We start from the raw sequence: 21,425 nt of genomic DNA on the forward strand, positions 1-21,425 counted from the left end.
GTGTAAAATGTAAAGAAAAACTTGTGATGCAATGATTTTCGAATCTCACAAACCAAGATTTTGTTCACAAAAGAGCATAGAATGGCTCAACAGTTTGGGATCTTCTTTGTCGTCTTTTGTGCTTCATAATGTGCCTAAAAGTTTTTAATTGGTGAAAATTAAGGCAGGCTGATCCAGCACCTGGGGCCTCATGTACAAAGACTTGTGTGGATTTTCTACTGAAACATGGCGTACGCTCAAACCCAAATGACCTCCAACGTCGGATGTATGAATCTGTGCGCACGCATCAATCCAAGCACATTTCGTTTGTACATCCCAATCAACGTGGAATTGAGCGCACATGTCGGAGCACCCGACTCCTCCCTGTCCACGCCCCTACTTAAATACGCAAATCCTATTTAAATGAGCCCTGCACTTGCGATTCCCCTCGCTGCACGATCAGAAAATAAAGAAAAAAGAATGAATAAGACGGGAAAAAATGAGAACTTTACGGAAAGCGAGATATCGGTGCTACTTTCTGAAGTGGAGGCCCGAAAAAATGTGTTCTTTGGCACGCTGTCCTCCGGCAAACACAAGAAGAGTGGGTGGGAGAGCGTGTGCGAGGCTGTTAATGCTGGGGGGTCTGAGAAGCCTCACAAGCAGAGGTGAAGAAGAAGTGGTCCGACATTAAGATGGATGTGAAGCAGAGAGTGGCTGCCCACCGCCGCAGTGTGGCCAAAACAGGCGGGGGGCTGTTTGAACAGAGAGTCGGCGCAACTATGGGTGGCACTGCTCTTTGCCCACAGAGACGAAGAGACGATCAGGGGCTTGTTAGAAAGATCTTAAGCTGAAGTTTAACCAGCAAAAAACAGCAAGAAACTAACTTTAACCACCGACTAATATATATAATATAATAATGATGCTGTGAAGATGGGATAGAAATTGGGGGCGCACATACTCAATGCGGGTCACGGGGAATAATATTAGGACAATTACAAGAATAAAGTTACTCACCAAGAAGCCAGCCATCACGCACAGTGCCACCCTGTAAGTCTGTTCCCAACGATGCTGTTACTCAGAATGTATGAATCGTGCGTTGAACCAGGCCACCTCGCCACAATGTTGGTTAATTGCATTTACGCATCACATATGATCTGTACATCGATCAAATGAAAATGTTCCCTGTTAAAATACAAATTCATCATGTGATGGCACTTTTATACCAATGTGTGTGCAGTCGATAGCTCCGATTACAAAACCGGCTCTCGCTTCAAATTGAGCTTTAATGTTGGCCTGTTGGGAATTTAATATACGTGGCTGAGATGCGGATAATTCTGTCCCACACGGCTGGCATGGCTCGGCTCGGCTCAGGGTAGACTGGCACAGTCCTAATCGGTTGTCCAGCTCCTTCTGGAATGCCCCGGTTGTAACCCCAGTGTGCACATCACCTGTGAGCACAGGCAGCGCATGGCTCCTCGCTGTGTTGCGCTCCAACACCGGCCGCAGCTTTGCGCACAGTTCCAGGAGGAATTCCCTCAAAACGGCTAATGAGTAATCAGTCGCCATCATATGCCAGCTAATACTCTCTGTTGTAGTGAACACACGCTCTCTTCAAATTGCACCATTTGCAAAGTCTTTTAATACTTTTAAAGCAGCCATTGTTTTTAAAGGTATGCATTGCACCACTTTGCGCTGCTTTTATATCCACTCGTGTAATTGCAGACACATGGGTGTGTTAATTGTTTATCAGTATTAATTGTTCATGTGTCTCAGATGTGCACATCACTGTCTGAGGACTAATTGTTTTCACATTTATTTATTATAACAGTTTTCCAACATCACCTTAGGTGTCGCCAAAGAATCAGCAGCTGCAGAAAAGTGCGTACGCCAGCCCTGGAGCTGCCGTGAGGCACCGCACATTTCCACGTTCTTTTCACTCTTGATACATCTGATCGTTGACGTGAAAAGGTGCGTACGCCACTATTTTGTGCGTACGCACGCTTTGTACATGAGGCCCCTGGACTCTTCTACTTTAAAGCCATGCAGTATGCCATTTGGCATTGTCTTGCTGAAATGTGCAAGACCATCTCTGAGCCGTCATCTGGATGGGAGCGTATGCTGCTCTAAAACCTGTATTTTCAGCACTGATGGTGCCTTTTTTAGATGTGCTAGTTCCACAGGCACAAATGCATCCAAATGAACTGAGTTCTAGTAACAAGCTCGATGGTACCTCTCCTCTTTAGTTTGCAGGATGCAGTCATGGACTGTGGTTAGAGTCCACGATTTCAAAAAAGAATTTCAAATTTCGATTAGTCTGACCACAGAACAGTTTTCCTCTTGGTCATGTTCACATACTGTATATCTTCTTCTTTGCATGGAAGAGATATAACCTGCATTTGTGGATGGCACAGTGAGCTGGGTTCACAGACAGTGGTTTTGTGAATTGTTCCTGAACCCATGCAACGAGTTCAATGATACAATCACGCTTGTTTTTGATGCAGTGCTGCCCCTGACATCACGAGTCTCCAGGATAAACTTTTGGCCATTCCATTGCACAGTGATTTCTCCAGATTCTCTGAATATTTTAAAGATATTATGTATATTAGATGATGGAATATTGAAAGTCTTTAATATTCAGTCCATGAAAGTCCAGAATTTATAGGTTTTTTTGCAGATTGCCGAACCTCTGCTCTTCTTTACTTCTGAGAAACTCAGCCCCATAAGATGCTTTTTATACCCAGTCATGTTACTGACCTGTTGCCAATTAACCTAATCAGTTGCATCATGTCCCCCGAGCTTACTTTTTAACCCCATCCCAACTTTTGTGAGACGTGTAGTGTCATCAAATTCAAGATTAGAATATTTTTCATGCGATAGCAAAATGTCACACTTTAACATTTAACATTTGTGATAAAATATTGGTATAGAGGAATCACACATAACTGCATTCTGTTTTTTTCTTTTTTTGTGCATTTTTCACAGCGTCTCAAATGTTTTTGGAATTGCCGTTGCAGTATTAGCTGGTTAGCTTAGCTCATCAGTTGGACTGTTGCTTGAATTTAGCAATAATCAGAGGATACCCAAGGATACCCTATTTAAAGCATTTTATTTTTCTTTCCTTACAGGTAGCTTATTTACAGGTAGCTACATGTAGACAGAGTAAGGCTATCTGTTTCTGTTTTTGAAGCTAACTGGCTAATTCACATTGAACAAACAGACCTTCACATTCCATCCAACTGTATGAAGAATTGTATTAAATATGACATAAATTCAAGAACTCTATATAGAGTATATGGAGTACAAAAAGCTTCTATTTATAATTTCAGACTAAAGTGTGACTAAACTAAGAGCAGCTGTTGCAACACTATGGTTCCTTTACAATAAAATGTAACAACAAACAATCTTTGAATAGCTCTATGCGGTTTTACATGTGGTGTGTTACTCCCTTTTACACAAAATATGGTCATAGAATATGTTTTTTTCTTCAATAAGTAATGCTAGCATTGTTTGGTGTTTTTACTTTTAAAATTAACTAATAAGATTACAGGATGACTGTCTCATAAATAACTTGAGACGTTATTACATTACTTTAATGATTAAATAATTATTTTATACAAAACACAGACAAACACATAATTATTATGAATAATGTATAAATTCACATATGCACATGAGTATGCACAGCATTTTTGTAGGTGTTATACATGGCTTAAAGATTTTGTTTATTTAGTTAATTTTCGAGAAAAAAAAAATCATAAATATGTTTCATATTTTGATAAATGTCTTCAATTTTGCTCAGACTATCTATTGTTATATCTTACCAGCCTGCCTCAGCACGAAGCTGCTGCCTGAAATCGGCACACGTTCATAAAGGGCTCTCCCTTGCTGTCTTGTTTTGAGAGAAAGGAATACACTGTCCCCTCCAAAAAAAAAGAAAAAAATGTAAAGAATGAACTGTTTCAAAGCTTCAAATAATGATGAAGAAGCGTCTCTGTTTCTTCATCCTAAGCACCATCATTAGTGGCTTAATTTTGAGTCTACTCTCTCTGAGATATTGGGGATGGTAGTGTGCAGCCTGCTGCTCAAATCTGGAGGCTCGCAACAGAAATGTAACTCTTCCTCTCAGCATCCTGTCAACCCAAAGAGAAAGAAAGCTGTAGAGACACACCATGTCTGGGTGGCGATCAAAAGAGAGCATAGATACTGTTACGAAGCAGAGAGATGGCCATCTGCTCCATTTACATCACTGAGTGCATAGAAGCATGGAAGAGCCCGGCACAGGACGGTCGCAGGTGGTCCACACCCAAATGTGAATGGAAAAAAAAAATTCTCAGAAAGGCCAATCTTGCTGCAGGCTCCACTTCTTCCTTTGTTTGACAACAACATATAGAGCGGCATGTAAATTCTGAAGTGCCTCAGTTTGCCCAAAGATATATTGATATTTTTTCAGTGTGAACTTGCTGATGGAATAGTTTTTTTGTGGTCGACATTGACTCACTTTAACCTGTCAGGCACAGGAAAACAGTTGATTTATCAACATCTCTGATCGAAAGAGGTTCTTGGTAATGGAAATTGCTTTCTTTCCCTTGACCGACAGCAGCCGTTTGTTGCACTGCAGGGCAGCTCCCAGATCTAAACGCAGGGTCCCACTGTATGAAAGTGAGTCATGGCACTGCTGAAAAAGAACGTGCACGCTCAGCAAAAGCCGTCTCAAGATATGGGGGCGGGGGTCTCAATAAAACAACAACAACCGAGCTCCATCAGTGCTCTGCACGCTTGGCTTGATTTCCGTGATTAGAGCCAAAAATTTATGCTTGACATCACAGCAGATTTACAGCACAGACACTCTGGATGTGGATGAGTGACGGCGCATGGTGGCCGGTTTTACTGCAGCGGGTTTGCCTATTATGAATCTGTGGCTTAAACCAGCTCAGTCAATCCAGTTATGTCACTGCCTGATGCTCCCCTGCCCCCAACAACATCCGAGCCTGAAAGCTGCTGATGTTTGACATCTGCCTGGATTTGAAGGCATGTTTTAGGAAAGGGAGATCTCACGGACCGCTTCATGGTGCCTGTGGTTGTGTGACACATCTGCAGCAGCGCCATTGTGGTGAAATAGGATTTCTCTTGATCCTGCTTGTGGAAATCACTGTGTATCCTCCACCCTCTGATACCGATGTTCTTTGCATTTTCAAGAGTTATTTTCTCCCAGTAAACCCTGTCCGCCCCCAACTGCCTCATCCACTTAAGAGACTTATCTCTGCCCTTAAAGAATGAGGACAACTTGTTGCTTGCAAGCAAAAATGACTGTCGGGAGCATGAGTGTTTTAATCCATGCATAGGTTACATTTGTAGGTGGAGAGAGCAAGAAAGATGGAAAAACAAAGGCAGGATGAATAGCATTGAAGTCTGTTGAGGCGACCGTGGGTGCAACAGCTTGGATCTCTTTTCCTCTGATGATTTCACCCTATATGATTATTCTTGAAAAACGTTGCCTTTAGAAAGAAATAGAAGACGTATACATTTAGTGTTGAAGCTTAGAGAATTTCCCTCGGGTGACAGACAAGCTGCCGTTTTGAAAGTGGCGGCGAGTTATAGCAGAGCAGCAATGCGCCGCAGCATCAGCAGAACTAGGCCGAATATTTCACGGATATCACAGATGCAGTGTGGATAAACCAAACTACAGGGCCATGATTAGACGCAGCAAGAAGGAGTAAAACGCAGAGGTCTGCGGTTTGTGTCACATGATAAAAGGGTGAGAAACACACTGTGACAGTGCACAATAAGCCGTGGCGAATCGTCCAGTAGCCCCCAGCTGGTGTGAGGCGTTGGCTGGCACGGCTTTGTGTCAGCCTGGCGGGTCTAACCGTGTTTCCAGACGTCAGAAGGTGATGGGTGGACGGCACCAATGAGGCCATGTTTGCCCCTCGAGCCGTGGCGTAAGGCAAGCAAGGCACAAACAAGGAGGACTGTGTGTTCCAGTCCTGTCTCTGCGCCGCTCTGGCGTGATGTAAGGAGATGCAGGAGCAGAGGAGGGCAGAATCAGCTGTAATGCTGTGACAATAAGCACCATGTTGTATAAAAGACACACTATTGTGTCCCAGAGAGCTGCAGACGCATCATCATTACTTTATACATCAGGTTTTCCCACAATAAAAGCATCTTTTTAGTTTTATGCATTTTATTTGCATTTTATTTCCTTCTTAAACCTCATCATCTGACATTGTATCACTCCGAGAATGCAGTTTCTAACACTACATGACAGTTTTAACCCCTCATTTTGTTATATTTTGGTTCCAAATAGCCAGTCTTTCTTGTAATCTTTTGAAGTTGTCAATAGTTCTCCAGGCTTTCTGAAGGCCTTTTGAAGTTTTTCTTTGGACATTGGCTGCTTTTTCACAAAGCACATTTATATGACACGAGAAGAAGATACACTACCGTGTTAGAATTAGCAAAAACGTACAAAATCAAGCTCCTCAAAACCGGACTAACATACCTAAATAATGCAGTTGGGGGCATGCATACGCTCAGCGAAGCTCAAGGGAGCCCGATTTAGTTTAAGAGTGTAAAAATGTTTGTTTTCTCTTGTTAGGCTACTAAAAATCTGGAATGAAAATCAGCCCCTAAGACTATAACTTATTACAACTTACAGTCACTTCAAACATTTCCAGATTGTCGCTCTGCTCTAATAAAATGTTGATTTTATCACAGGTAAAATCCCCATTTATGTAACTTGAAGACGTCAGTGCGGTGAATTCAGTCATACTTACATGTATGATGACTTCCCACAGAATGTTGGAAGTGGCAGAATGTTTTGAACCTTTTCATACGCAGTCTACAACACTGGGCATCCTTCAGTCAATAACTCGATTTTGCCCTTTTGTCTGTGTAGTGGGACTAAGACAGTAGTCATATCATATGGCCGGGTTGGGCTATAATTGTAGCTCGACTTAACTGTGAATGGAACCATACTGACTCAGTTTTGGTCCAGTCCATGTCCCTGACCATTTTCTGAGGCATGTGTTTTTAAGCACTGACTTAGAACCACTGAAGCCTATGAAAAAGGCGCCTAACTTAATGGATAAACCAGTGTTGTGTCAACACAACTTAGCAAAGAAAGAAGTTCAAATTGTTTGTGACAAGCAGCGTGTTTAAAAGACACATATTTTGTTCCAATATCTACAAAAAATCTAACAAAAAATACTGAAAATAACGGAGTTTCACGATCATAAGATAGTATTTTTGCACTAAGAAGGGGATTTCCAAAAATCTATGAGCTGAAAACTTGGGATATTCACAATGGTGTGAAGTGTGTCCATAAAGGAATTTCAGAGAACAAATTATGTAGCAAAATTGACTGGGTTCTGGGACATGTCAGTAAGTTTAATTAAGTTTAATTTAATTGAGCCTGATGGTTTTTGTATAATCCTGCTGACACTCCACCATCGCCAGTTTGCCCTTGTTGGTCAAAATAGAGGAAAAACTTTTAATTTGAAGCGAGCGCTTCTCTAAAGAGTCGGAGAAGGAGCAACACAAGACCTTACTAATGTTAAAAATAACCTGGCGGAGCTCCTCACAAACCAATGAGATTGCGTTGGCAACAGGTTGGCAATATGTTCGGCAATACAAAGAGCATAGAAAAGACTCGGTTTATCAACAATTCAACATTTTGCAGTTGTGTAGATCGGCTGACTCTGAGCCAAATAAGTGCTGTAAGTGGACAAACACCTTTCTGATCACCTGCTGCTACAGAAGAATCAACACTTATTAACACTGCAGAATAAGCTCTGTGCCTTCATGATCCTCGTGAGAATTATTAAAGATTCATGCAGTTTGTTCTGAAGTGATAATGTATTGACAGTCTCTTGTCTGTATGCGTCTGGCTTTCTTGTTAAGGTGTCTTAATTAATGGCTTTTTAAAAGAGTTCCTGCCTTTGAGTTTGTTTTTAGTGATGCAAACTCACTGCCTCTGAAATCAGGCCAGCTTTGATTTTACCATCAGCTGCAGCATCATGCAAACTTCTCCAGTCTGAGGTGGCTCAGACTATTTGCTAAATCCCTGCAATCCCTGTCAAGGCTCCTGCAGCACACTGACCCAAATACGAAAGAGTAAGCCGATGAAGAGCTGCCAGCGTGGATTTTGATGTCTTTTGTTGTTTGAACGGATATGATCCAAAGGTCTTTCACCATAGTGACCTGCGAAAAGTTGGATGAATGGACAGATGAATGGATGACGGATGGAATTCGTCAAATAGCATCTTAGAGAGGCTTAGAGGTTCAGCAATCTGCAAAAAAACTGCGTCTACAAACTGTGAAGCACCTTTTATATGAATATTCCATCATCTAGAGTGCATAATATCATCAAAAGATGAAGCTTTTAATGGACATTTTACACAGCATTCCCGCTTTTTAAAATCAGAGTTGTATCACATTAAAGTTACATGATGTGAAGTACTTTTTTCTTGATTACAGCACACATGCTGCCTGCAAAGAGTTAATTGTTTTTGGTTTAGTGCACTCTATCTGGTGGACACAAGGTGTCACTTTAGTGTGTCAGGAGGGCATGTTCAATCAACACATTACCAAAGCACCCAACAGCCCCCCCTCATGCTTGTGTTGATGATCTTCCTGTCTTTCATGACGCTCCCTGGCCTTTCATACCTTCACATTTACCACTCGTTGATGCAGCAATGTGTGATTGTTATTTGTGGACGCTCTTTATGTAGTTGTATTAAGTCTTTCTGCATCATAGATGCAAGTCTGGAGATTGCTGCCTCCAGTCTGGGCAACCAAATTTATTAAATACTATGTGAATAAATTTGTGTAAAATTGGCGAAAGATGATGCCAAAGTGCATGCCTTCTTTTCCAAACCACTTAAATCCAAAGTTGTTCCCCTCCTCTATTATCCAGATCCTAATTACTGTCCTTCTTGTCTTCTCATTCGGTTCCGTTGTCTCTGTATGTTCTCAAAGGCGTCTCAAGTTCTCGGTATCAAGGTCTACTGCTTCCCTATTTTCTCCTGTAAATTACTGACAGGCACCAAAAATCTTTGCAATTTGACCCATACTGAGTGAGAGCACCTCATCGGGCATTTCCTAAAAAGCTGCAATTTCATATAATGAGGTGTTAAAGTCAAAGTGCTTGTGTGACATAACCGTCGAGCTCAGATAATAGAACTGATAATATCAAAGAAAGGATACCTACAGAGGTGGAGGTTGTGTAATCTTTTCTCCTGACTGCAATATTTGTGCGGTTAGGCCTGGTATTTTAGAAAGAGAGGAGACGTCCCACCAATTCCAATCAGACCTGATCATCTATTTAAAAAAAATCTCAACTGTCTCAATGGTGCAGAGAAAAAAGTTAGTGGAAATGACTGAATAGATGAGACTGGAGGCGTACATCAGTAGCCAAAAGACATTGACCTTTAGCAAATGAAAAAATACCTCCACACACTCTGCAGCAGGTCTTTATGCTTGTGGAACAAGGCACAGTGTACAGACAGGTGTCTGTACAGCTAGCCACTTAAAAATCTTCTGGTCTGTGAGAGTTCCACAAAGAGTGCCTTGATATTTTATTGTCACAGAAAAACTCTAATAATATGTCAATTTCTATTCCAACTCTGTAACATGAGTCGGGAGGTGCTAAAAGAAGTGATCCTAAGGAAGCCCCGAGAGCCAAAATGTTGATTAGTAAAGTGAAATGTATATGGAGCCAGAGCCACACTTTTTTTTTCCCTTTAACGATCTTGAGTGGGCAATAATACTGGAGATGAACTACTTTCAATTCAACCGTTAACTTTTTTCTAGTCCTAAAGCACTAAAAAAGCCTAAAGAATGAGCACGTTATTGATTAGTTGGTCACTTATCTGAGCAACCTGATGTGTTGCTACCTGAACACATCAAGTAAACGTGACACTTTTTCCAAAAACCAAGTTGGAACAAATTTGAAAAAAAAAGCCACACTATGTGGCTAATGTATTCTAATGTATTCAAGTACCCTCCCACACTGCCACCACCACAATGCTCTGTTAGCTTACGATATGCAGTGTTAGATCCAAAATGCTTCTCACATTTTTTAGTGTCATGACTTTCCTCTTAAAATGGCCGGTTTTTATTTCATTTGATGGCAGCTTAGCAAACACATCATTAGCTTATTGTCCAGAGACGTTAGCGGTGCATGTGTTGGGTGAAGCTGACACTAGAGGGACCTCTGCTGGATCATAACGCAAAATATTTCTCAAAGCTCTCATGATCTTTTTTACAGCTGAAGGTCTGAAGTACTTACTGGCTGTAATTTTTCAAATTTGAACAAATTACTGACATTCAAAGTTTCCCCACATTCAATCGCATGCTGGAAATTCTGTCATTTCCATATCACGGGAACTGTCTAAGGTGTTGAAACTTGATGACATTTATAGTGACTACATGATCATTGGAAAAGATCGATTGACTCTTGTAAGATGGAAGGAAGTAATGATGAAAGACATTAACCTTATGCCTGCTTTCTTTACTTTTCTACTTTGCTCTACAAACCACAAACAACAGGGTTTGTCGGAATGAATGTACACAGTTAGGATTAGATGTTGTAAATACTGTACATGTTTAAGGTTAGAAAATCACACACTTATACAGATTTCTTGTTTTAATACCTATTTGTTGCAAATCTCATCATGATATTGACGTTTCCCTATCATACACAAAACAACAGCCTAGCCATATGTTTCCATCTTGCTATTCTTAACCACAGAATGTGACACTGCTATGTTTTTGACATTTGGTCTATTGTACCTGTTCCATGTTTCATGTAATGAAACTGGGCTGCTGTCAGAATTATTTATGCCAACCTTCAAAACTAAAATGCCAAAACGTCTTTGTTTCCAGCGACTAAAATATGTTTCTGTGAGAGCAAAAAGGATTTTCAAATCAAAATATTTTCCAGATCAATTCATTACTCCATTTATCAAGGGCATAAGTCGAGTGAAAATGTGTTCATTGCTGTTTTTGCTTTAAATCCATGAGTTCTGACAGTAGAACAATAAGAGTTAACAACATTGATTCACTCTTTTGCAGGTGAATGTTAAAAGGTGGTATTGTTTTATCCGTGAGCTGTCAAATTTCTGAAAGAACGCACCCAGAATAGTCATAGTGTGAGGAGAGGTCACATCTGTTTGCGCCATCTCCAACAAATCGTTACCTTGTCGTCATTCTGCATGCTTTAGAATGTGTGTAATCAGATTATCAGGCCCAAATGCTGGTAAAGAAAAAAAGCCCCGGACTCCCCAACAGACTCTTAATGAGCTCATGGACTTTGTGAAATCAGTCAAGTCATGTCGACTGAATACAGAGTGGATTTTACATTTAATTCTAACTGGCATCAAATAGGTCTTAAGGAAGAGGCTTTAAGTGCTGTGTCATGGTGAATGTTGCGTCCTAATCGCTGCTCTTAATGTCTCATCACAGGAGCTCCAGTTTGAACGTCTGACTCGGGAGCTGGAGGAGGAGCGGCAGATCGTAGCGAGCCAACTGGAGAGGTGTATGCTGGGAGCTGAGTCGCCAGCAGGAGAAAGTAGCAGGTAAAATGGACAGGGTTATGCTCCAACCCTTTGTTTCTTACATTCATTCAGTCCCAGTCAACTCATTTTTAGTTTGCAGATACATTTACACTCAGAAGAAAGTATTCAGCACTAAACTGCTGCCCTGAATATACCGTAGGTGGTCTCTCGGGAGAGAAACAATACAGTACAAATGAATAATTTTTTGGGAAGGAGTTACCTCCACAAAAAGTTATTTGGATTTTTAGCCCCCAAAAAACAAAAAACAAAACGATTTAGGCTCAGTTTGACTAAACAGTAAAGCAGTTAAACAGTGAACAATGAGCTACATGCAGGTATAGATTTTCTCTTTTAATCTCAAATGCAAACAATGTTACAGGGTTTTACTATGAAATCCAGTAATGAGAAAATGTTAAAAAAGTCAGTAACAGCTGTCATTACAGCAATCATAAAGGTTTTAGCTAAAAATAAAAATCTTCTTTTGAGATGAGAGATAAATGTTTTAAGAGTTACTGTCATAGACTTCATGTGTGCTGAGGTGAACATGTGAAGCAACAGAAAGTTCATGCCAAGCACAAACATCTGCATCCCACTGCCTCTCTACCGGGATGCCTCAAGGTTTGGTACTGGGACCCCTTCTCGTTCCAATATACATCCACCTCCATTTATTTGGATGGCGATTTTTTTTGCCATTTGTGCATTTTATTTAGCCAAATCTTGAAATGTTCTGATAGTACCTGCTATCTGTATAGAGTTGACTAAGACACTTAAACCAAAGTTTATTCTTTTTGAGATTTCAACTCTTGGTAGAGGCTGTGATTTTTCTCTCACCTTGACTACTGCAATGCTCTTTTGGCAGGTCTCCCAGCATGCACAGTGTAATTCTTACAGATAGTCCAGAACACGATGGCACACCTGGTATTTGACCAAGCAAAACAGATGCATGCCACTCATCACTGGCACTTAATACTGGACCAAATCAAATTTGAGTCACCAATACTTGCCCACAGAGTGACTCCTGGGGTCTTCACCCAGTTATCTAAGTTCACTCGTACAGGCTTAGTCTCCCTCTGGACCAAATCCCGTCAGAGCAGATGTGTTCCTCTCTCCCTTCATCAATCTCTTGAGGACTCATCTCTTCAGAAAACAGCTCCTCCCCTTACACTTCTAACGCGCCTAACCTTATACTGCTGCGCACCCTTTGTACAGTTCTACCGTCTCTACTCTCCTTTAAATAGATTTAAACTGATTTTGCCCTTGAAGCATAGACCAGTACTTAAACGTTGTACTTCTCTTGTAAGTCGATAAAAGCATCTGCTGAATGAGTAAATGTGCTGTGAATGTAACCACAGTAAGGTGAGCAAAGGTTCAGTCATCTCCAGATGCAGCTTTATAACTTTACAAATTACATTTCCAAATTAAATTCAATTATCACCTGCAGTGTGATATTGGAAATATTTATAGAATTGTGCCTATGTGCTCCTTTTATTTTATGTCCCTGTTTTCCAAGTCATGATAACTAACTGTTACAATTGCATCTTAATCATAATTGCTGCACTGTGTCCACTCAGCAACTGAATTTCAGACACTCCACCTGTACAGTCTGGACCTTCAGATGGACCTAAATTGGTCAAGATTTTGTGAGGATGTCATAAAAAACACCAGACTTCCTTCCTTTTCCTGATCTGATTAAAATGAAAGTAATTGAATCTGATTTGATTTACTCTGTTCTCTCTTGTCTTCTCCATTTCCTTTTCCTCTCTGCCACTGAAGCTCATCTGAGAAGTCGTTTGCATGGAGATCTGCAGGTATGATTTCTCATCTCATAGTGCGAGTGATGTAGTTACAGATTCAAACCATAAAGAAGTATAAAAAATGTTAGTATCTAGGTTCCATGAATACAAATAGCTTCAGTAATGCTCAGGAGAGAGTTTAGTTTGATGCCTCCGGTATTTTTTTAAAATAATGTAGCTTCAAATAAGATCAAATCCATATAAATTTGCCACTAAAAGAACATTGTTTTTCCAGATGAGAAAGCCATTATAGCCTCCAGAGGGCTGGAAATTACCGGCATGCAGCACCAGCCGGTCAAGCAAAAGAAAACAGTGTTTCCACCACTGTACATAAGCTTTGAATCAGACCCATTTACTATTATGTCCCAGATCCCTCTCTTCAGATTTCAGGCCCGTTTTCACAACAGAATTCAAGTGCTTTGGACAATACAAGGTTTTTTCCTGCAAAAATGGATGTTATTGATTTGATTTTGCCACACCTAATTTTCTTTTGTCAGTGCATCAGTTGCATCTCAGTTACTACCCTGGAGTATCTAAATACACACATTATTGTTTAACTAATTGGTAGTTTGGACTTAATGGATGTTTTATGACAGGCGGAGAGTCTCAGGGTGGAGCAATGGAGGCATCTGGTTGTCCTGGTCGTCCCCTGGAGGCTGAGGAAGGACTCTACCTGCCTGAAGCGGACCGCGCCTCCCTGCATGACAGTGAGGGTCTGTTAAATTTACACAGCACACGGTTTGAACTAAACTTTAGTGAGGGTTTACATTCGTGACAGCTGAGTCTTGAGGAAAAGCATATTATTCGTTGTCTAAATGTGTGCTCACCTGCGAATTGTAAGACTCTTTATTTGTTGAAAAATCTAACATTTTACTTTGTCTTTCAATACATTACACGACCCCTGTCCTGCATATTGGTTTTTACCGAAGAGATATTATACATTTTTAAAAGTGGCAGACAAACAGGATGGATAACTAGTTAAATTCTTAAGAGTGTAATTATTTACCAAAAGCAGACGGAGATACGTAGAAACTTTACTAAAACATCAGGAAATGGTGCCTGCATTTGGGACCATTTTCAGCATAGGATTAATACACATGTGGTTCTGTAGTGGGACAGCTCAGTGGCTCAGAGGAATAACATTTATGAGGAAGAATTTACTGGTTAATCCAGTGACCAACAAAATTACTGTTCCACAATTTTTAAACCGATGTGGGAGAAACCTAAACCTCCATTACAGATCTCTGTGATCCCAGTTGCCAATATATAGAGGGGTCATGTGCAGGTTTTTCCTCTTAGTTTTTAACTAAAAAAAACAAATATGTTATCCATTTGTTCACTTCAGCTTAAGCTGCCCAGAACATAAAGTTCTCTGTGTCTGAATCTTTATTTTTAACTGTAAAAGTTCCCTGTGTATTTACCCCTAGGAGCACCATTAGGCTCCTTCACAAGAGAGTTTGACATTTTGGGTCCATCAAGCTCCCTGGAAGCACGTGTTTAACCGCAATAGATGGGTGTCTGATAGAGTGAAGAAATAGAGCAGCTGGTGCAGCCCTAAATTCTTATTTGTGCAGGAGACTTTCTGTTTTATCTATGTTGAGAAAGTAAGACAACTGGCTTTGCATACATATTTAAAATTCTGCCGTACAATCCAGCTTACCCGAACACCATTTACCCTCCCTATTACTGGAGTTAATTTCAACATTTGTAAACATCTACCATCTTAGCAGTGGTTTGAAATATTAAAACAAATCTGCCTTTGGCTTATTTATATTCCATACAGTTGGTGTGGTCTGAGAGTATAAAAATATCCCCCACATGATTCCTCCTCTTCATCCTACAGTAGAAAGTAGGCCAGCAGATTGTTCCAGGAGCAGCATAAAAGCTTAATGCTGATCTCCATGTGTACATATTTATATGCATAGTTGAAAGCCAAGTATGGCATAGTGTGCAAATGATTGAAATGCTGTAAATGATGTGGCGATGGCTTTAGTTTGATCGTACCACAATGCACTGATGCCTCTTATCTTTCTCCTCTTTCAGGCTCAGGAGGTCACTCGGCCCACATGACTTCCTATTCAGACAGTGGCTACCAAGACAGCAGTGTTAGTTATTACAGCAACCAGAACGTGGTTCGCTCAGAACCCCGAGCCTCGTTATCAAGAAGCCCGAGAGCAGAGGGTCAAGCCTCTGGGCAGGTAGGCCTGTTCTCCTCTGGGTAATGTCTCTCAGGCTTCCTTTCATCTATGTTTCCATAGTTTTTATTTTCATTTTTTTTTTCAACTAGTTGGAGTATTTTAAAATGAAATACTTCAGATTTAATCAAAATTTGATGCAATAACTCAGATATGAACCTAACCTAAATGTTCATGGGTTGTTCTAAAATGGTGCAGCAAAAGGGGACAAAATTCATATTACCAAGGATGCTATATCCTTGACAGTGATAAGAAGGCACTGGCAACCAACAGGCCAGCAGTGGGAAATAAGAAGCTGATTATTTATTCAACCTAGTTGGTAAGTCATGCAGCTAAGTCAGCAACCCATTGGATTAGCTAATGGCTCAGTTGGAATTTAGCATGCTGATGTTAGCAGCTTACTGGATTGGATTGAAAAGTCAGTTTGCGACTCCAAGGTTAAACTAGATGCTGATAAAATTGGTGTGCATTATATTCACAAATTTATAGTAAAAACACTGCAATGACACATAGCAAGTACAGATTATTTTTGTGTATTTCCAGGAACTCAAAATCAAAGAATAAAGTATAATGCACACTGGCAACAAGTTTAATTCTTACTGTGAATTATGTTGTAAATCTTATGTGTACAATTGTGTACACATAAGAGTATATGTGTGTATGTGCACATATGCAATGCATTTATATGGATTTCCTAGGTTTAAAGAGGTCTTCTTGTCCCCCTTCAGGAATTACAAAATGATTTGCTTTTATACTGCAATTCTCTTTGTAAAGTAAGAGACTCTGCATGTCAGCTTGCAAAGCATGCAAAGTTTTCATGCATTTTCTCTAAAGATTGGGATACTGACACACTCAAAATTAAGAAGTGGCTGGTTTGACTGTAGAGATGCAAACTTTGTTTGACTTTTCAGTTCCATTTATTGGGTTGCTAACCTGCTATTAAGCACCTCCCTTATGGTAATGTCAAGTTGAGCCAGTTGAAGTGAGTTAATGAAGCATGACTAACCACAATAGTTCAGTAAATACATTTATGGCCTCTAATTGTCTAGTACAAAGGCATTAATACTACTGTTGTTGTACTGAGCTGAATGAGATCAAATGAATGCTCTGGTCTTTCATTTCACCTGATAGCACTTGGATGAAAGCAGTGCTTTTTAATACGAGAACAATGCAGTTTTTTAAGCTTCTACATTAACTACGCTACACTGCTATTAAGGTTGAGGTTTGATAGTACTATTTTAATTGTATAAAGAGATTGTTAAAGTCCTTGTTTCGGAAAAGTAAGACTAAAGACTTAGTCAATGTCTGAGGCTACCACTTGCTTGTGCTGCTAGCTTGCCAGTCTACTGCTAGCTAGAGTTCAACTGGCAAAATAAACAGCAAATACCAACTTGCATTTGTCTCCTGGTTTATTAAATCAGGGTGTTATTAGTTGAGAGATATATATATATATATATATATGTATATATATATATATATATATATATATATATATATGTATATATATATATATATATATATATATATATATATATATATATATATATATACATATATATATATATATATATATATATACATATATACACACACCAAAAACATAAATTGTAAGTCAGCTTTCAGTATTTTTAAACTGAATAACCATATGTCAGATTGAGCAACTTGAGCAGGGCTTTTGGGCAGGGCCTAGCAAAATGTGCTGTATTGGAAGGGAATTTACACACATATTTAGACTTCCTAATTTTTGCCAGTTCTAAAGCATGGGTTAAAAAATGTTCTTGCCCTTGGAAAGCAATTTAAGAAGCAATTTTTTAAGTCAGTTTCTGAATCCTTTAAATTAATTATTACACTAATTAACTTTGAGCCACAGCTTTGGATGAAAAGGCCTCAGGGGAAAAGCACTAATTTGAGCAGCTACAATATAATGACAATTGGGTAATAACAATAAAACACGATCGAATGCTCCTCCACCTTTACTACATTGAACCACAAAGAGAGAAGTCATTTTCCTCTTCCCCACATGTGGATGCAATTGGTACCATCTACAAAAAAAAAAAAAGAATTTATTTTGCTTGTAGCTGCCATCACTCCTAGAATGACAGCAGCTAATAGAGGCTCAACAATTACTGTCATGAACATCAACAAAACTCTTTAAATCAAATTGTCTTCTAACTTAATAGGGTTCCAGCTCATATTATCCTTTCTTTGAGGCTGATAATTATATGCTCTTTTCATGACAGTAGAAACACCAGTGACAAAAAATAGTGAGGCTTGTGTGAATTTTCTCCTGATTTATTCCAAACACAGCAGCCTTACCGAGTGCTGACATGTCTCGGATCTTAATTTCCCTTTCAGGTGTTTACAGCTTCAAGGGATTAAGGCGGCACAGATTGCCGTCTAGTTGGCTGAGCCTGTGATATGGGGACATTTTTCATTTCATGATGAGGAGTAAAAGTTTGTCATCTTAAATATGGAATATTCTGTAACATCTTCCCAGTAATGTATTGTATTTAAAGAGCTCTGCCTATGGTACATAGAGAAGTAAGACACAAACATTCAATGACTTGGACAAATGAAAATGATGCTCTTCATCAGATGTGATACAACGGTCACTTTACTGATGACTATATTTTTTAAATGGGAATGAATGGGAGTGAATTGATAAATTATAAACACTGGTATTACGATGACATTTTTATTCTTTTTGAGCCGGAAAAGCAGATTAATGCCAAGAATTAAGCAAATGTGAATTAGAAATGAATAAAATTCCATTAAATGTAATTTACTAACTATGGTAAGAGAGCTGCTGAGATAATGGTTTTATTAATTTATGTTTTAATAACAGCACAAAATAAGTATAATATTTAAGAGATTATTTTGTCCTTTATGACGTCTTTCTTGATTTTATAGATACTGACACTCATTGTACATTTAATATGCCTGCAAAGGTAGAGAGGTTTATCTTTGTCTTTGTGTGCTCATAATTGTTTTGTATTTTTCTGCATCATAAAACACACTTTCAAGCATATCCCAGCACATTATGCACATTTTAAATCCTGCACTGGCACAGTTTAATGGTTTTCTCACAAACATAATGACCTGTAAAAATCAAGGATGCTTTAGGAAAGTGTAAAGAAAGTAGATGCCTCATTATCAGACTAATTACATATATCATTTCCAGTATCCAGAGGACTAAGCTTGGACTTTTCCCCTCTTGTCAGGCATCTAGTCGGGTGTTACGGAGGATGGCCTCCCACCCCTCCAGGAGCCAGTCTCCAGGCTGTGGCACTGCAGGCACGGTCTCACCCTCCCGCATCTCCCTGCGAACATCCCAAGGCAGTACGTATGACTCGCCCATCCTGTCTGAGCCCAAACCACTGGCTGCCATCTTCCCCGGCACCACCATGCCACCCACCTGCCCGTCACCAACCTCCCCAAGCGACGTCACCCAAGGCCTGGGAAGTGGGGGAGGAGTTGGGATTGGTGGAGGAGGAGGTGGAGGACGGCTGGGCTCCACCCTGTCCTTGATCGAGGGCAGGGGTTTAACAGGGTCACCGCTCCGTTCAGGGATGACAGCAGTACCGCAGCATTATGGCTCCACGTTGCCCAGGCAGAGCCAGCCGCTGGCGTACGGTGCTGATCCATACGGCCTGTACCAGAGGAGTGCTCTGCCCCGCCCTGACAGCCTCATAGGTCAGTCTGATCCACTAGTGATGTCCATTAGAAATTTCCATATGCATTATTTTCACCAGATTTATAAAGCCGTACATACGTACGATACTTTTTTGTTAATCTAGCAGCCATGAACAGATGTGGACACTACCCTAAATATTATTTTACATATAACAACATATTTTGTACCACAACTAGATAGAAAGAAGTATGTCCATCAAAGCTATGGATAAAGGACACTACCAACACAGGCAACAGATAACCTGTAGGGTATTCAGCTTTGTGTGGTTTTGGTCATAAAGGAGACACAGATATACAGCTAGATCATGGTGTGTTGCCTGTTTTCTAAAACAGCTTTTCGAAATCTGAAGCGCCACATGAGCCAGTCTTGTGCTTGAAAATCACAACAATCTCTGAATATTTGCTTTTGTCACATTTGCAAGGTCTCCCACAGCCATTACGCACGATCGTGATGCAGAGCTGCAGTTATTTACATGCCACCATAAAAGTTGGGAAAATGTTTGGAAAATTCTCAAAAAATCAAGGAAATTCTTTTTCTAAACTATTCTTTTAATTTTTATGTTATATTAACATTTTTTTCCATTATAGTATTGATGACACGAATGCATGAGGTCGGCACATTTTCACTGCACATCCTACTGTAGAGGTACCAGTTTGTAAGGAGGATAAGGCACATGCATGGCTTGTTGTGGGCCGGGTGCATAAGTGATGCCTGGTGTTAAAACCCTACAAAATGTGCCCGCAGTCCAGACCTGTTACACACGTGAAAACGTTTGATGAAACATTACACTTTCAAAATTGGCGTTCCTAAACATTTGCAGTGTTGTTAAGAGATGGAACACAGTGGTAACCCTTTTATTTGCATTTTACTCAACATCCCAACTCGTTGAAACGGGGTTGTATCTTCTGTTATGCAGCCGAAGAAATAAAACACTTGAATATTTCCCAATTCATGCTGCATAAAAATAAAAAAATCTTTAATTCAGTTTCAAAACCTCATTTAATGTAGCTATGTTTCATGATTATGTTACGGTTCATGTAGATGAAAGTTGTTCTATATTTCAGCTCTGTTATTTTCAACAATGTTGTGCTATACACACGCATGAGCATTTTTCATGTAGAGCTGTTGAGTCTGTTAAAACCTCATGTGTACAGCCTGCCTTCTTGATATGGTTTGATATCGTTCTGCACTGACATGGAGGTCTCATAAATGCACAGTGGGTGAAAGCTGCAGCCTTTCCCTTTGTCCTTCTTCATTTTTATAACGGGCAATTTAACAGGTTCGGAGGACAGCTCTCACCTTCAGGTCACAATCTGAGTGGAAAGATCCCCTCATAGCTGTGTTTTTCCACAGGCACTGCTGCAGTGGAAGATGGTGTGGAGTGTGGAGTGGGTTTCTAGCAAATCTTCTGGCTGTAAATAAACAAAGCCATGCTGCACAGCTTCGACACCATTTCCCCTGTTGATTTAATAACCTTCCCTTTATCCGGAGAAAGTTGTCTGAGCAGCGCTGATTTAATATGTAACACACAACATTTTTAATGTGCTCCACAGAGTTCCTTGCATCACTCAAAGCTGCAAGAATCATTAAATAAAGCGTCATGTTTAACAAAATAACTTTGAGGCAAAGTGCAAGCTCGGCAGGAGATCTTATCTGGTATCCAAGCTCAGGGAGCTCATACCATGCAGTTTTTAGCTGAATTATCTTTTTGCAGCACTGGCAGATAATTACGCTGGGTTTAATAAATTTTCATTTGATGCATGCAAGTATGAAAGAAAGGGGTGTAATGTAGGACTGAAAGGAATTCCTTTGTACCAGGCAGATGTTGTGAGTACAGGCCTCATTTTAATGTTGGAGGTTGTTTAATGTTTAATGTTTAGGTTGTGCTCGATGCGCGGCAGAAACACAAGCCACGAAAAGGTGCCAGTGCTTGCCGAAGAAACACATATTCACAGCATGCATGAGCACAGTGCAGCGGAGATTCCTTGAATGTTTCTCTCATTCCCTTCTTAGCAAATCGATGGCTGAGAGAGAAAACTGTGTTAGTATCACTTGGTCTGAATGTGAGGCTGAGGAGGGAGATGATCCTCAACCAAAAGTCCACAGTCCAAATGCAGTGCGCGCTTCTTACTGATGGCAGTTTATTCTTATCTATTTAAACAACACAGCGATGTTTGGTCAAGTTGCTACAGGGTACTTAGAAGTACATCAA

At 40.1% G+C, this 21,425-nt stretch overlaps 1 protein-coding gene across 5 annotated transcripts in view; it reads left to right on the forward strand.

Annotated features, from left to right (window-relative positions):
* The window catches only part of LOC142391667 (plakophilin-4-like), a 45,678-nt gene that overhangs the window by 6,508 nt on the left and 17,745 nt on the right, over positions 1 to 21,425 (forward strand). For 4 of the 5 annotated variants that reach the window (XM_075477634.1, XM_075477633.1, XM_075477636.1 and 1 more), the window contains exons 3-7: positions 11,440 to 11,552; positions 13,305 to 13,339; positions 13,921 to 14,037; positions 15,368 to 15,522; positions 18,741 to 19,212. In XM_075477634.1, the coding sequence (XP_075333749.1) occupies positions 11,440 to 11,552; positions 13,305 to 13,339; positions 13,921 to 14,037; positions 15,368 to 15,522; positions 18,741 to 19,212 (892 nt within the window). The remainder of the gene's footprint in view (positions 1 to 11,439; positions 11,553 to 13,304; positions 13,340 to 13,920; positions 14,038 to 15,367; positions 15,523 to 18,740; positions 19,213 to 21,425) is intronic. The other variant, XM_075477635.1, reaches the window with a different exon arrangement.

The sequence above is a fragment of the Odontesthes bonariensis genome, chromosome 11 (genome assembly GCF_027942865.1).
Source record: "Odontesthes bonariensis isolate fOdoBon6 chromosome 11, fOdoBon6.hap1, whole genome shotgun sequence".
In the NCBI taxonomy this organism is placed as follows: domain Eukaryota; kingdom Metazoa; phylum Chordata; class Actinopteri; order Atheriniformes; family Atherinopsidae; genus Odontesthes; species Odontesthes bonariensis.